This window comes from Sapajus apella, unplaced genomic scaffold (genome assembly GCF_009761245.1).
Source record: "Sapajus apella isolate SASKATOON/1434 unplaced genomic scaffold, GSC_monkey_1.0 scaffold77, whole genome shotgun sequence".
NCBI classification, from domain to species: Eukaryota; Metazoa; Chordata; class Mammalia; order Primates; family Cebidae; genus Sapajus; species Sapajus apella.
In genome coordinates this window covers 4235383-4252917 of record NW_022437017.1, presented here as the reverse complement: position 1 = coordinate 4252917, position 17535 = coordinate 4235383, and the positions used below count along the sequence as shown (strand labels likewise).

At 47.9% G+C, this 17535-nt stretch overlaps 1 protein-coding gene across 5 annotated transcripts in view; it reads right to left on the bottom strand.

Moving 5' to 3' along the window:
* The window catches only part of INSR (insulin receptor), a 160295-nt gene that overhangs the window by 122814 nt on the left and 19946 nt on the right, over positions 1-17535 (bottom strand). For 4 of the 5 annotated variants that reach the window (XM_032252049.1, XM_032252051.1, XM_032252050.1 and 1 more), the window contains exon 2: positions 15961-16512. In XM_032252049.1, coding sequence (XP_032107940.1) covers positions 15961-16512 — 552 coding nt within the window. Of the gene's footprint in view, positions 1-15960; positions 16513-17046; positions 17179-17535 lie in introns of those variants that run through there. The other variant, XM_032252053.1, reaches the window with a different exon arrangement.

Here is a 17535-nt window from a genome sequence, read left to right as displayed (position 1 = left end):
ACCCAGAAGTGGCAACGGAAAGATTTAAGACTTTAGGGGGCAAATAGCGTGAGGAAAATAAAGTTATGACCAAACCTGGGAAAGCCCTTTGTAAATATTCTAATGTCCCCTAAAATACAATAAAAAACCCACGCCATTAGACATTTACTGAGTTGGCAAGAACAAGTTCTGAAGAATGTATTGCCTTGACTATTCCTGGCTTGCCAGATTTTTTTTCAAGGTCTTTGTCAACCCGGGAAAAACTTAGAAATGTGTTCACAGGCCAGATGCAGTGGTTCACGCCTGTAATCCCAGCACTTTGGGAGGCCGAAGTGGGCGGATCGCTAGGTCAGGAGTTCGAGACCATCCCGGCCAGCATGGTGAAACCCTGTCTCTACTAAAAATACAAAAATTAGCCAGGCGTGGTGACACATACCTATAATCCCAGCTATTCAGGAGGCTGAGATAGGAGAATGGCTTGAACGCGGGAGACGGAGGTTGCAGTGAGCCAAGATTGCGCCACTGCACTCTAGCCTGGGCAACAGAGCAAGACTCTAGCTCAAAAAAAAAAAAAGAAGAAGAAGAAGAAAGAAGAAAGAAGAAAGAAGAAGAAGAAGAAGAAGAAACATGTTCACCACTATGTGGGCAACGTTCGTACTTTGGGTCAAAAGAAAAAACATCCGTGTCATTTTCTGACTTATTTGATTCTGAGTTTGTAGTTCTTATGATCTGGGTCTACTTTAGCCACCTGGATCTCTCCTCCCAAGAATCAGAGTCAACATGACGACATGTCCTTCACTTTATCACATCATGCAATGCTTATTTTTCATGATATCCAATGCCCACTGTTGATATCTGTAATTCCCAACAGAAGACACTTAGACATATGATGTTCCCATGGCCAGATGCCCCCAATTCAAGTCAAACCACACCCCAGTCTCCCTCCCCCCCCCTCCCCCCCCCCCCCCCCCCCCTCCCTCTCTCTCTCTCTCTCTCTCTGTCTCTCTCGATAGACTCTTGCTGTGTCACCCAGACTGGAGTGCAGTGGTGCAATCTCAACTCACCGCAACCTCCACCTCCGGGGTTCAAGCGAGTCTCCTGCCTCAGCCTCCGTGTAGCTGGGACCACAGATGTGCACCACCACACCTGGATAATTTTCGTATTTTTAGTAGAGAATGGGGTCTCACCAGATTGGCCAGGCTGGTCTTGAACTCCTGACCTCAAGTGATCCACCTGCCTTGGCCTCCCAAAGTACTGGGATTATAGGCGTGATCTACCATGCCCATTTCCACCTCCCCGCCCACATCACCCAGGGATCTTTTGAAGCCACCCTTTCAAAACTAAGTCTGTGAAGAATTTCACCTTCCTGTGAACTACGCTGGCAAACTTAACAGCATCCTCCAGCTTTTTTTACTGCATCAGATTCGTCCCTCCCTGGGAAGCTCTTTCCTTTCAGAGGTTCAGCTATCACTTTCCCGGTGACATCTGTGGTGACGTCTCTGCCCATTTCGTCTTCTGTACCACCAGGAATCCTAAGATAAACCTCTTGCTTTTTTCTCACCCTAGTAAAATTCCTTTGCAAATAACCTTCATACCTTTCTTGCTCATAAAAATAATTTTCTTAGCAAAACTTGCCTTCATCAGGAACACAAAGTTTTGTTATGAGGTTCGGTCTGTGCCCTGTTTGTCAGACACTAAAAACAGGGAGGCCCATCGGCACCATTTTACTGCAGAACGAAATTCTCAGATGTAATCCCTGTATAGCTTTATCACTCAAGTATGAACTCTAGACAAATATTTTAGTCTTGCCCATTTAAAAAAAAAAAAAAGGTACACCTGTAATCCCAGTGAATTAGGGGAGGGGAGGGTGGTGGAACTGCTTGAGCCCAGGAGTTCAAAACCAGCCTGGCCAATATAATGAGACCCTATCTGTACAAAAAATAAATTTAAAAAAATTAGCTGGGATTAGGCACAGTGGCTCATGCCTATAATCCCAGCACTTTGGGAGGCTGAGGCAGACAGATTACTTGAGGTCAGAAGTTCGAGACCAGCCTGGCCAACATGGCAAAACCCGTCTCTAATAGAAGTACAAAAATTAGGTGGGCATGGTGGCATGTGCCTGTAATTCCAGCTACTCAGGAGGCTGAAGCAGGAGAATCATCTGAGCCCAGAAGGTGGAGGCTGCAGTGAGCTGAGATCACGCCACTGCACTCCAACCTGAGCAACAGAGTGAGACTCCATCTAAAACAAACAAACAAAAATTTTAACTGGGCATGGTAGCAGACACCTGTAGTTCCAGCTACTCGGGAGGCTGAGGTAGGAGGATAGCTTGAGGCCAGGAGTTCAAGACTGCCATGAGCCATGATCATGCTACCGTTCTCCAGCCTGGGTGATAGAGCAAGACCCTGCCAAGAAAAGAAAAGAAAGGAAAAGAGAAAAGAAAAGGAAGGGAAGGGAAGGGGTAGGGAAGGGGAAGGAAGGAGGAGGAAAGGAAGAAAAGGGAGGGAAGGGAAAGGGAGGGAAGGGGATGGAAAGGAAAGGAAGAGAGAGAAAGAGAGGGGGAGAAAAGGAAAGAGGAAGAGAGGGAAGGAAGGGAGGTAAGAAATAAAGAAAAAAGGAAGAAAAGAAAGAAGGAAAGAGAAGGAAGGAGAGAAAGGGGGAGAAAGGGAGGGAGGGAGAGATGGAAGGAAGGGAGGAAATAAAGAGAAAGAATGAAAGAGAGAAAGAAAGGAAAGAGGAAAGGGAAGGGAAGGAGGAAGGAAAGGAAAGGAAGAAGGAAGGAAAGAAGGAAACAGGTGTAAACAAAAGAAAAATTAAAAAAAATCAAAGAACGCACCACCACTCAGACCCATGTGCAAAAGAACAGCATCAAGCATGATTGCCTTTGAAAATAGCTGACTCCAGGGAGTGCTAAATGCGAGTGGTACCCATTAAATAAAGTCAGTCCAGGAGGTAGAACCTGAGTGTGACTGTAGCTCTGAGTCTGGAGCTCAGAGGGGCAAGTGGAACTGTCCCAGGAATGTGTGATCAGCAACACCCAGACTGGGGAACGCACCCCAAGCCAGAGCCCAGCTCTTTAACAGAGAGAAGGTAAGGAACAGAAAGGGGTGGAGGGAGAACCTGTAGACCAGCGTTTCTCACCCTCAGCACTATTGACACTTGAGGCTGAATCGCTCTTTGTGGCTGGGCTGTCTCTGTTTTGCCAGATGTTGAAAAGCATCCCTGGCCTCCATCTGCTCAATGAAAGCAGTACATACACATTCCCTAGAGTTGTGACAACCAAAAATGTCTCCAGACATGGCCAAATGTCCCCTGGGAGACAAAAACCACTGCTAGAGACCCAAACAAACCAACCCATTTATTTATTTCCAAGCCAAGGTCTTGCTCTGTCACGCAGGCTGCAGGGCAATGTGTGATCTTGGCTCACTGCAGCCTCAACCTTCCATGCACAAGTGATCCTCCCATCTCAGTCTCCCAAGTAGCTGGGAATACAGGTGCACACCACCATGCTCGGCTAATTTTTTATTTTATTTATAGTAGAGATGGGGCCTCAGTATGCTGCCCGGACTGGTCTCCGGCAGGTGGTCAGTGGGCAGTAAACAACGTGGTGCTTCGCACACCGCATGCCAACATGACCAGGTGCCAGCACTGAAAGCCCATTCTGATCAGATCTTCTAATAGGAATGCTTTCCTTCCCCATGTGAGCCCTTGGAAACACTCCGTGATAAATCCCATTAAACAGCCATTCTTTCTAGGCTGCAGTCAATAAGCCTTAGAGTCTTCATTAAAGATCCAAGACCTGGCCCGGGGCGGTGACTCACGCCTGTAATCCCAGCACCTGAGGCTGGGAGTTCGAGACCAGCCTGGCCAACATGGAGAAACCCCATCTCTACTAAAAATACAAAAATTAGCTGGGAATGGTGGGAGGTGCCTGTAACCCCAGCTACTTGGGAGGCTGAGGCAGAAGAATTGCTTGAACCCAGTCTGCAGTGAGCAGAGATCATGTCATTGCACTCCAGCCTGGGTGATAAAGTGAGACTCCATCTCAAAAAAAAAAAAAAAAAAAAAATCCAAGACCCTCTTCTTTACCTGGGAAAAAACGAGAGGTAAAGAAACTTCTAGAATAAAGAAGCCACATGACTCTCTACCCCAAACCCTCCATGTACTTGACAATGATGAGCTTCACCTACCATGTGCCCTACAGTGTAATTTTTTTTTTTTTTTTTTTTGAGATAGAGTTTTGCTCTTGTCACCTAGGCTGGAGTAGTGACATGATCTCAGCTCAGTGCAACCTCCACCTCCCGGGTTCAAGTGAGTCTCCTGACTCAGCCTCCCAAGTAGCTGGGTGGCACCCACCACCACAACCAGCTAATTTTTTTATTTTTAGTAGAGAGGGGGTTTTTTCATGTTGGCCAGGCTGGTCTTGAACTCCTGACCTCGGGTGATCCGCCCTCCTGGACCTCCCAAAGTGCTGGGATTACAGGCGTGAGCCACCTTGCCCGGCCCCTCCAGTGCAAATTTGATGATCATGTTAAGTCCAGTGTATTGAGAGACCTTGGTCCACTTCCCAAACCTGTCTTTGGAGAAAGGTGGCCCAATCTGCTGTTCCTCTTCCGGCCCCAGGATGACAAGCAATCAGGGACCAGAAGAGAGCAGTGTGCTCTTATTTGCTTCCCACTTTTGACATCATTTATGTTTAAAAATGAGCAAACAGTCTGGGCGCAGTAGTTCACACTTGTCAGCCCAGCACTTTAGGAGCCTGAGGCTGGTGGATCACTTGAGGCCAGGAGTTTGACACCAGCCTGGCCAGCCTGGTGAAACCCCATCTCCACTATAAAATATAAAAATTAGCCGGCATGGTGGCATGCACCTGTAATCCCAGCACTCAGGAGGCTGAGGCAGGAGAATCACTTGAACTCGGGAGGCGGAGGTTGTGGTGAGCCAAGATCACGCAACTGCACTCCAGCCTAGGTGACAGAGCAAGACTCCATCTCAAAAAAAAAAAAAAAGAATGAGCATATAGATCAGGCATGGTGGCTCACACCTGTAATCCCAACACTTCGGGAGGCCCAAGGTGGGAAGATTGCTTGAGCCTAAGAGTTCAAGACCAGCCTGGGCAACATAGCAAAATCCCCATCTCTACAAAAATAAAAATAGAATAAAAATTAGACAGGCATGGTGGTGACACCTGTAGTCTTAGCTAATGGGGAGGCTGAAGTGAGAGGGTCACTTGAGGACAGGAGTTCTAGCCTGGGAAACAGCAAGACTCCAACTCTTAAAAAAAAAAAATCAAAAAAATTAGCTGGGCATGGTGGTGTGCACCTTCCCTTCCCTCCCCCTTCCCCTTCCCCTTTCTCCCCTCTCCCTTCCCCTCCCCTCCCCTCCCCTTCGCTTCCTATAGTTCCAGCTACTGGAGAGGCTGAGACTGGAGGGCTGCTTGAACCTAGAAGGCTGAGGCTGCAGTGAGCTGTGATCACACCACTGCACTGCAGACTGGGCAACAAGCAAGATCCCATTTCAAAAACAAACAAAAACAGAGAAGGAAGACAGGGGAAAGAGGAGATCAGATAAGGGGTACAATTTTGAAACTCCAGCACACACATCCCTTCCCTTTACTGGGAAATGGACAGTTCTACCCCACACAGGAGCATTCAGAGAGACCTGGAATCCTGGCCTGATGTGCACTCCCTCCCTTGCTGCCGTCCCTGGGTCCTCCCTGGGGCATTTCAGGTGTTCAGTCATGAAGAACAGATTTTAATTCTGACAAAGGGTCGGGTGACATGGGAAATAACTGGTCAATGAATATCATCAGGTAGGAGGCAGAAAAAGAAAAACTTGTCAGACCAGTTACCAAGTTAGCAGACAGCCAACCAGGAAAGCAGAGAGAGCAGCCTTTCCATAACGGCGGCTTTCAACGCCCTCCACCTTCCTCGCAAAAAGAGTGGGCCAAAAGGCTACATTTCAGTTGATATCCCTCAGCCTCCCACCCCCGCCCACCGGCTCCAGGAAGCCAGGCAACTGTGGGAATTGTAAATTTGTTATCTTCACCATTACAGATGTAGACAAAGTCATCTTCATCATCTTCGGGGCAGCAGAGTGACCACACGGCCAACTGGTCTGCCATCTTTCAGTGCAACCTTGCACCCACCAAAGGGCTTTCTGCCCACTCAGCTTATACAACCTTAGAGTGACTTTTTTTTTTTTTTTTTTTTTGTGAGACAGAGTCTTGCTCTGCTGCCAGGCACCAGGCTGAAGTGCAGTGGCAAGATCTTGGCTCACTGCAACCTCCACTTCCTGGGTTCAAGCGATTCTCCTGCCTCAGCCTCCCAAGTAGCTGGGACTACAGGTGCATGCCACCATGCCCAGCTAATTTTTGTATTTTTTTAGTAGAGATGAGATGGGGTTTCACTATGTTGACCAGAATGGTCTTGATCTCTTGACCTCGTGATCTGCCTGCCTCAGCCTCCCAAAGTGCTGGGATTACAGGCGTGAGCCACTGTGCCCGGCCCTTAGAATTACTTCGACTTCCTCCCTGACTCAGCAAGGACTCTAGGGCCCCAACAAAAAGCCTGGCTCAGCAAGGCTGTCCACTGAGTATTGGTGGAAAGAGTCCCTCCTAAACATGGCCCCTGTGTGACCTTCATGATGGCACTGGAGCACATGATGACCCTGTGCTGGTCCAAGCCTCCCTTCCTGCCATGAGGCTCCCTCTTCACCCTTTCCCACAAAACACCTCTCGGCCTTGTCTGCCATTGCATCCACCTGAATATCCTTCCATCCCACCCTCTCTCCTTCCTCTCCCTCTCCCCTCCGCACCCCTCATCAATGCACTCCTGCCTACGGGACAGAGTTGAGACCTTTGTTATTAAAAAAAAAAATTCTAATCATCCAAGTAAAAACTGAATTACAAATATTATGGAATTTTTTCAGCACAGTGCTTTTCTTTCTTTGTTTCTCTCCTAGATTTTTTCTTTTTTAAAGATCTTTGACAACATAAAAGGGAAGAAAAATGAATGAGAAATTCAAGTGGGCCATCATTCACATCGCGTGACCCACCTTATTTATTTATTTATGTTTTTAAGACAGAGTCTCGCTCTGTCACTCAGGCTGGCGTGCAGTGGCGCAATCTCAGCTCACTGCAACCTCCGCCTCTTGGGTTAAAGCGATTCTCCTGCCTCAGCCATCCGCTGGGATTACAGGCACCCGCCACCACACTTGACTAATTTTTGTATTTTTTGTAGAGATGGGGTTTCACCATGTTGGCCAGGCTGGTCTTGAACTCCCAACCTCAGGTGATCTGCCTGCCTCGGCCTCCCAAAGTGTTGGGATGACAGGCGTGAGCCTCCGTGCCCAGCCTCCCCCACTTTATCTTTTTTGTTGTTGGATCCCCGTGCGCAGGCGTTGCACTTTCTTGTCTTCTTCATGGACTATAGTGACATTGCCACAAGGAAATTTATCAATGTACTCTGTTATCTAGAGAACATCATGATTTCCAGGTGCTCTGCTCCAAATGCATCTAGAAGCACCGGTTTGATGACTCACTCGAAAGAGAAAGGCGGGGGTGGGAGGAGGGAGCCGGGTGGAAGCGGGGCCTTGTACTGTACATTTACTGCACTCCCCCACCCAAACAGAGAGCTCTAAAAGGGGCAAGGGTGGCATCTGATGCCATGCAACCCCCTCCCCTCAGAACCAGCAAGGGGCAGCAGGGCTGCGTCGGCCTGAGTCTATGTGCCCCAAGTTCCACTGCAACAGCCTGTATCCCTGAATGCTGAATGTCCTGCTCATATATAGAGAGACAGAGGCTCACTCTGTCACCCAGGCTGGGGTGCAGCAGCGCAATCTCTGCTCACTGCAACCGAGATTCTCCTGTCTCAGCCTCCCGAGTAGCTAGGATTACAGGCATCTGCCACCATGCCTGGTTCATTTTTGTAATTTTTTTTTTTTCCTGAGATGGAGTCTCGCTCTGTCGCCCAGGCTGGAGTGCAGTGGTGCTATCTTGGCTCACTACAACCTCTGCCTCCCAGGTTCAAGTTAGTCTCCTGCCACAGCCACCCCCGACACCCTGAGTAGCTGGGATTACAGGCGCCCGCCACCACGCCTGGCTAATTTTTCTATTTTTAGTAGAGACAGGGTTTTGCCATGTTGGCCAGGCTGCTTTTGAACTCCTGACCTCAGATGATCTGCCCGCCTCGGCCTCCCAAAGTGCTGGGATGACAGGCACGAGCCACTGCGCCAGGTCCCTTTTTGTACTTTTTTTTAGTAGAGATGGCGTTTCTTGACATTGGACAGGCTGATCTCGAACTCCTCGTCTCAAGTAGTCAGCCCGCCTGGGCCTCTCAAGGTGCTGGAATTACAGGCATGACCCACTGCGCCCAGCCAAAAATGTGAAAAAAGCATTCTTAAGCCGAGCAAGCACAGTGGCTCACGCCTATGGTCCCAGCACTTTGGGAGGCCGAGGCAGGAGGATTGTTTGAGCCCAGTTGTTTGAGACCAGCCTGGGCAACACACTGGGATCCCATCTCTACCAAACAAATAGAAAGAAACTAGTAGGCCTGGTGGCGCATGCTGTGGCTCCAGCTACTCAGGAGGCGGGGGTTGCAGGGACCTATGATCACCCCACTGCACTCCAGCCTGGGCGACAGAGTGAGACCCCATCTCTAAAATTAAAATTAAAATTAAAAATTCTTAGCTCATAGATCATACAAAAACAGCAGCTGGTAGACTGGATTTGGCCCACAGGTCATAGTTTGCTGATCTGTGGGCAAAGGCCCTATGTCAGACAAGTCTAACGTCAAACCATTCCTGAGCTAGGTCTCCTAGAGCAAGTCTCTTCATTCCTAGCAATGCCTCCGTTCCCTCTTTTGTAAAATGAGGATAACAAACCCTCATAGGCTGTGGTGGGATCCCCTAAGGCATTGCTTAGGGCATAGTAAGTGTTCAATAAACACTAGCTACTGATAGGTGTTAAGGATGTCATTGTTTGTCAACTGTGAGCCAGGTGCCATGACAGGTGCTTGGAATACACCAAGTCCCTGCCTTCAGGGGAGCTTTGTCTGATGGGAGAGGCCACTGAGTCCAGACAGGATGAGAAGGCCGATAAGAAGAGGCAACAGCACGTTCGCAGGGGCAAATTCTGAATTTCCTCTGGTTTCCTTTTTTTCTTTCCTCCCTCCTTCCCTCCTTTCTTCCTTTCCTTTCCTTTCTTTCCTCCTTCCTTCCTCCTTTTTTCCTTTCCTCCTTTCCCTCCTTCCTTCCTTTCTTTTTACTGTTTCCTGCATTTCACCAACTTCCCACAATGATATCCATAAAACACAATGATAAGGAGCTTAGATTCTGAGCCAGAATCCCTGGGTTCAAATCCCATCTCCACTACTTACTACCCATGTGTATGTGGGAGCGAAGTGGTGTTGGGGATGGGGAAGTTGCTTAATCTCTTGAAGCCTTAATGGCCTCAACCATAAATAAGATTGTTGGGAAGATGGGGTGCATTATCCTAATTAGAGGACTTAGAACCACAGCTGGCATGAAATTAGCATTTGCTGGAAGAACAGTTCTGATTGGCCCAGCATGGTAGCTCACACCTGTAATCCCAGCACTTTGGGAGGCTGAGACAGGCAGACCACTTGAGGCCAGGAGTTCGAGACCAGCCTAGGCAACATGGTGAAACCCCATCTCTACTACAAATACAAAAATTAGCCAGGCATGGTGGCACATGCCTGTAATCCCAGCTACTCAGGAGGCTGAGGCAGGAGAATCGCTTGAACCTGAGAGATGGAGGTTGCAGTGAGCTGAGATCATACCACTGTCCTCTGGCCTGGGTGACAGGCCGAGGCTCTATATCAAAAAAAGAAAAAAGAAAGAAAAAATCAAGGTAAGTCCAGCACGGTGGCTCACACCTATAATCCTAGCACTTTAAAGAGAGGCTGAGGTGGAAGGATTCCCTTGAGCCCAGGAGTTTGAGATCAGCCTGGGCAACGTAGCAAGACCCCTATCTCAATTAAAAAGAAATAAAAACTAAATATAAATGTAAAAAATAAAAATAAAATATCAAGGCAAACTTTTTAAGTGGAAGAAGAAAAAGAAGCAGAGACGTTCCATAGGCAGCTAAAAACTCTGCCAAAAGTCAAACCCTTCAAGAGCGGGCATTTAAACTCATGCATTTCAATACATGATATTCAGTGTGGTAGGCAGAATACCACACTTTCAGAGACTCAAAGCTGTAATCTCAGACCAGGGGAGGAGGGATTTGCTGCTTTCAGCCTCCTCCTCGTGCTTTGGTGCCGAAGTCCATATGTGGCATCTCAGGCTGGTTTCCCCTGGCACCCAGCGTGTCCCGGCCTCACCCACCCCTCTGATCGGCAGTGAGCAGCTGGGGTGACCTCCCAGAAAGAAAATGCCAGTGGCTTTGGCTACAGCAGCTAGTCAGGCAAGCCATGTGGCTTTGGGTCCCCTCGAAATGCCCAGAGCTGAGAATTTCCAGAGCATTGCACGCTGTTGGCACCTGAAAATCAGGGTGGTCTTTCGTCTGGGGCAGCCACCCCTCATCGACAGGGTCACAAGATACACGTTCCTCTGCCTGCCTCAAGGCCAAAGTCAGAAATGAGGCTGAACCCTGGTAAATATTCACCTGGAAGCCGATCTGCCCAGATAGGGTGGGCCCATGGTGCTTACTTACTGGAAACTTTCAGAACACTCACGGAGCACCTGAGGCTGGGTTAAGTGCCTCCTCCTGCACCATCTCATTTAACCCCCAGACCACCACACTCCGTCACCCAGGCTGCAGTGGAGTGGTGCATTCTCAGCTCACTGCAACCTCCATCCCCGGGCCCAAGCGATCCTCCCACCTCAGCCTTCTGAGTAGCTAGGGTCACAGGCACCTGCCACCATGCCTGGGCTAATTTTTGTATTTATTCATGGTTTGTAATTTTTGTATTTTTTCATTGTATCTCCAGGTTGCCCAGGCTGGTCTTGAACTTCTGAGCTCAAAAAATCTGCCCTCCTCGGCCTCCCAAAGTGCTGGGATTACAGGCGTGAGCCACCGCGCCTGGCTGGCTGAACCAATATCCATCTCCCTCTAACTCTCCCCCTCCCGAGTGTGCTTGGTTTTATGGTCAACATCTGCATTGGCCACTAGACTGGCCGCTCTGAGGAGGCAAAGGCTGGCTCCCTTCCTATGCCCTGAGTTCCCCAGAATGTGACCTAGTAGGCAGACAGTACACAGACCCTGTCTCCGCTCTTCCCATTCAGAGCTTCTTGCATTTGACCTCTTCTGGTATCTTCCTCCCAAATCCACAGCAGGATAATGGAGAGAGGGAGTCCAGGCTATGAATCATTGGCATGCACCATGGTGGTTTGTTGTTGCTTTTTCTTTTAATTCCCTTAACTATTTTTTTCTTTTTTTTTTTAAACGGAGTTTCACTGTGTTGCCCAGGCTGGAGTACAATGACATGATCTTAGCTCACTGCAACCTCTGCCTCCCAGGCTCAAGCGATTCTCCTGCCTCAGCCTCCTGAGTAGCTGGGATTACAGGCACCAACCACCATGCCTGGCTAAATGTTTGTATTTTTAGTAGAGACAGAGTTTCACTACGTGGGCCAGGCTTGTCTTGAACTCCTGACCTCAAGTGATCCACCCACCTCAGCCTCCCAAAGTGCTGGGGTAACAGGTGTGAGCCACCACACCCGGCCCCCTTAACCACTGAAAGCCTTCCTTTGGTCTTTCTGCAGAAAGCATCATTGCTTAAGGGACAGGTAGAAGAAGGGGTGCACTTTTCACAGAATTGCTTAAACTAGGTCCAAAGGACAAACAAGTAACTTCATCCTAAATGTTTACCCATTCCCCTGATGCTTCCAGAAGCTGCCAAGTGTGGAAGAAAAAAATGACAACCACAGATGTTCACGGAAGTGTCTGAGAAGACTCTGAGGGAAAAGAGGGGTTGATGGATAGCTTTCTCCAGCCTATTTCTGTCCCCTAAGACAGAGGAGTATCTACTGAAGGTTCAATCTATTCTGCATTCAAAAATCCCATCAGACATTAAATAAACCTCCTAAGGCTGGGTGCAGTGGCTCATGCCTGTAATCCCAGCATTCTGGGGGGCCAAGGCAGACAGATCATCTAAGGGCAGGAGTTTGAGATCAGCCTGACCAACATGGTAAAACCCCATCTCTATTAAAAACACAAAAATTAGCCAGGTGTGGTGGCAGATGTCTGTACTCACAGCTACTCAGGAGGCTGAGGCAGAAGAATTGCTTGAACCGAGGAGGCAGAGGTTGCAGTGAGCTCAGATTGTGCCATTTCACTCCAGCCTGGGTGACAAGAGCGAAACTCCATCTCAATAAATAAATAAATAAATAAGCAAGCCTCTGAAAGCCTCAGCATCAAGGTGAATGCAGGCATTGAAAAGCTACAAATGTAAACGGGTATTCACAGCGCCGTGATTCACAAAAGCAGAAATGTGGAAGCAGCCTAATGCCCGTGGATGGATGAATGAACACGCAGAATGTGCTCCCACCATACAATGGAATATGACTTAGCCTGAAAAAGGAAAGAGTATCTGACACTGGCTTCCATGAGGATGAACCTTGAGGACATCAGGCTCAGCGAAATAAGCCAGGCACAAAAGGACAAATCCTGTCTGATTCCACTCACAGGAGGTCCCCAGAGTCATCACATTCATAGAGACAGGAAGTGGGATGGTGGGTGTCAGCGGCTGGGAAAGGGACATGAGGGGTGAGTTTTTCGTGGGGACAGAGTTTCGGTTTGGGAGGATCAGAACATTCGGGAGATGGTGGTGGCCATGGCTGCATAATCATGTAAACACACTTAAGGCCATTGAACTGTGCACTTAAAAGGGTTAAGATGAGGCCGGGCACAGTGGCTCACACCTGGAATCCCAGCACTTTGTGAGGCCGAGGTGGGTGTTATCGCTTGAGGTCGGGGCTTGAGATCAGCCTGGCCAACATGGCAAAGCCCCCTCTCTCTTAAAAGCACAAAAATTAGCCGGACATGGTGGCTAGCACCTGTAGTCCCAGCTGCTGGGGAGACTGAGGCAGGAAAATCACTTGAATCCAAGAGGCGGAGGTTGCAGTGAGCTGAGATTGCACCACTGCCCTCCAGCCTAGGTGACAGAGCAAGATTCCACCTCAAAAAAAAAAAAAAAGTTAAGATGGCAAATGTTATGCTATGTGTATTTTACCACAATAAAAGAAACTGAAGAGGGGAAAGAAAGCTGAAGCTGAGTTGCTCTCCAAAGTAAGGGTTAACAGTTCAAAAAACAAGCATTTCTTGGCCGGGCACGGTGGCTCACACCTGAAATTCCAGCACTTTCAGAGGCTGAGGTGGGTGGATCACCTGAGGTCAGGAGTTTGAGACCAGCCTGGCCAACATGGTGAAACCCTGTCTCTACTAATACAAAAATTAGCTGGATGTGATGGCGCATGCTTGTAATCCCAGCTACTGGGGAGGCTGAGGCAGGAGAATCGCTTGAACCTGGGAGGCGGAGGTTGCAGGGAGCTGAAATTGCACCACTGCCCTCCAGCCTGGTGACAGAGTGAGACTCCGTCTCATAAATAAATAAATTAAATAAAACAATCATTTCTTGACATTATTATCAGGACATGGCAGGCCCCCTCGGGATACTGCTACTATTGATGGCTGAGATATATACCAGATGCCAGGAACCGGGACCCCAGGAAGTGTTAGTTGAACCTTCCCTGGGTGACAAAACCCCCAGTACTGGAAAAACAAGCCCTTTTTTTGTTTTGTTTTGTGTTCAGTTTTTATTTTCTTTGTTTTTGAGATAGAGTCTCGCTTTGTCACCCAGGCTGGAGCCCAGTAGCACAAACAGGGCTCAGTGCAGCCTCAACCTCCCAGATACAAGAAGCCTAGTTCTTAATAGTAAAAAGATGTCTAATTCACTGGAAACCTCAGGTACAACCAGGCACGGTGGCCGATGCATGAAATTGCAGCACTCTGGGAGGCCAAGGTGGGAGGATTACTTGAGCCCAGAAGTTCAAGACCAGCCTGGCCAACACGGCCAAATCCTGTCTCTACAACATATACAAAACTTAGCTGGCTGTTGACCGAGTGTGGTGGCTCACACCTGTCATCCCAGCACTTTCAGAGCCAAGGCAGGCGGATCATCCGAGGGCATGAGTTCAAGACCAGCCTGACCAACATGGTGAAACCCCTTCTCTACTAAAAATACAAAAATTAGTTGGGCATGGTGCACAGGTGTGGTGCACACCTGTAATCTCAGCTACGTGGAGGTTGAGACAGGAGAACTGCTTGAACCCGGGAGGTGGAGGTTACAGGGAGCTGGGATCGAGCCATTGCACTCCAGCCTGAATGACAAGAGTAAAACTTCGTCTCCAAAAGAAAAAATAATTAAAATACAAAATGTAGAGAAAAAATTCTTTCATGGGTAGAAAAAGACTTTCTAAGTGTAAAGTACAGAAGTGGCACACAGAAATCCAGCTCGGAGCTCCATAAACATTGTAAGCTTCTCCAGCAAAATACATCCCAGGCTATTTTAACCACGGAGCAACAACAACAACGAAATTCAATTGGCAAAGGGTTAGCAGCAGTCATTGATGAAACCACAGACAGATTAATTTTGCAGAAGCTGCTGAGGTACTAAAAGATAAACGCACAAAGGATATGAACAGGAAGAGAAAACCCAAATGATAAATAAATGTGTTTTAAAAGGTTTAACCCCGATAGCAATCAAAGAAATGCAAATAGAAACAATGGCCACACGTCAGCTCCTCCCTCCCACAGTCAATTATGAAAGATTTCTCAAACAACACTCAAAGGCTGGCCAAGGTGCTCCCTCTCGTCCAAAGCTAGGAGAGGCCATTGGTAAAACATTTCCGGAACACCATTTGGCAATCTGCACCAAGAGCCTATGACCCAGAAATTTCACTTCTAGAAAGCAAGCCTAAAGAAACAACTGCTAGATAAAGCTTCCACTCCAAAATGTTCATCACTCTCTTTGCGAAAACTAGAAATCACCTTTTTTTTTTTTTTTTTTTGAGATGGAGTTTCACTTTTGTTGCCCAGGCTGGAGTGCAGTGGTGCTATCTTGGCTCACCGAAATCTCCACCTACCGGGTTCAAGTGATTCTCCTGCCTCAGCCTCCCAAGTAGCTGGGACTACAGGCACATACCACCATGCCCAGCTAATTTTGTATTTTTAGTAGAGACAAGGTTTATCCATATCGGTCAGGCTGGTCTCAAACTCCTGACCTCAGGTGATCCACCTGCCTTAGCCTCCCAAAATGCTGGGATAATAGGCATGAGCCTCCGCACTCGGTCTGAAAATCATCTTTATCCCCAATAACAGAAATGATTAAGGAAACCTTTACTAGACACAACAGATTCTTGAAGACCACTAGAAAGAACAATCCCCGATAAACTCTCAGTGACATGCATTGTGGAATAAGATGAACGTTTTGCTTTTCTTTTCCTTTACACATTTCTTTTTCCAAATGTCTGTTATGAGCAATATCACTTCTATAATCAGGTAAGAACTAAACTACATTTTTAAAAAACCAAATCTATTGTTTCCCACTCCTTTTTCTCTCCCAAGCAAGAAAAACATTCACTGTCTGGCACAGAAGGTGGCGAACTGCTGTCCTTGGGCAAAATCTGGCCCACAACTTGTTTTTGTAAATAAAGTTTTATTGAAACACATCCATACTCATACGTTTATACATGCCTGTGGCTGCTTGCCCACTACAATGCAGAATTGAGTCATTGCGACAGAGACCACATGGCCTGCAAAATCTAAAGTATCTACTATCTGAGTCTTTACAGAAAAAGTCTGCCACTCCCTGAGCCAGTGAATGCCACTACTCGCCGTCCCCTGTCCCCTACCTAATGGCCATTTAACTTTTTAAGCTTAAAATATTTAATAAATCTTTTAAGGTTTCTAGAAGAACAAACATGAGATACTGCTTAAAACCCTGTATCCCCAGCATACCTTTCTGACAATGACTGTGAGTCCAACACCGTTCGACAAACTGCCCGTTGATGACAGTGGCAGGGCAGCTGGTCTTGCCCTTCGAGGTACCTGGACAGATGTCTCCACATTCCTCGTTGTCATCTTTGTTCAACACGATGTAATTGTCCTCCACGGAATCCAGGATACGGGACCAGTCAATAGTGGCCAAGTAGCAGAGCTCATTGTTCTTCTCAATGCGGACAGAACCCCGGGTGATGTTCATCAGGCTGTAGAGGCCGAGTTCCTTGAGGTGAACCATCTCAAAGATGACCAGCGCATAGTTGAAGAACAGTCTCGATCCCCGGATGACGGTGAGGTTGGGGAACAGGTCTTTCAGGCTCTCGAGCCCATAGACCCGGAAGAGCAGCAAGTAATCAGTGATCATGATGAGTTTGGGAAAACTGAGGTCTCGGAAATCTTCGGGCCTCGTTTTGAACATCAAGAGTATCTGTAAGTGTCCTTCGATGACAGAGCAATTCTCCAGCTCATGCAGCCTGCTGAGATTGTTCCGGATATCCATGCCAGGGCACACTAGAAGAGAAAATGAGCGGGAAACAAGAGAGGTGAGTGGATGCATGGTGGATGCCTCAGAAGGATCAGGGGCAGAGCCGGCTTCATAGGCATGAAACCTGGGCCCTGTGTTTTCATCCTGGGCCCTGTACACTCTGCAGCCAGCTGGGATGAGTGACTTTCTCTGTAAAGTCCCCATGCCTAAGTAATTACTTTCAAAAGGCAAAGAAAATAATTCTTTTGGCAAGCCCTGTTAAAATCCTTAAAACTATCACCTCTGAAATGATGCAATCATGACAATGGGATTACAGGGGATTGGGTAACGCAGCAGGTGCAGAAGGCAAAAGGGGAACTGTCTCTAGTGCGTCAACACCGAAGACCTTCAGGAGATGACTTATGGGGATAAAGGTGCCCGCGTCAGAAATAGGGCAAGGAAAGCTGAATGTATTTGTTTTGTCAATCTTCCCACCTCGCTGGCTGACTTTTCTTCCCGGACAGCTATCCTGGCCTGCAGTCAAGACCTAATTACCTTTCACCTGGGTGTGGTGTGATCACACTCTCCAGGGAGTCTGATCTCCATTGCACAAATGCTCTGCGTTCTCATTCTCCTGAAGGTGGTCTGTCCCAGGCTCCAACACCCTCCATGGCTCCATATCACTCTGCGCTCCCCTCAAGATTCCACCCCTTCATCCCCTGCACCCCAGGAAACAAGCCTGCCCACCACTCTTGCACAACTCCAAGACTCCCATCTTCCTCTGTAACGTGGCTTATATAGAGAAAGTGAAATAATTCAGGGCAAGCACTCAAACAGTGCCTGAAATACAGTAAGTGCTACATTAATGTCAGCTTATTTTGTTGTTTGCTATTGCTGTTGCTATTGTTCATTCCCCTGAACATACAACAGTCATCTCTAGGCATCTATAGGCTAGTCTGTCTTTTGGCTGGCAAAGTGCTTTGTACCGTAGCTCCTTATTTCTAAATCCAGCCCATCATGCTTCAAGGTATCCAGTGCAAATTCTGCCTCCTCCTCCAAGTAGTCTTCCC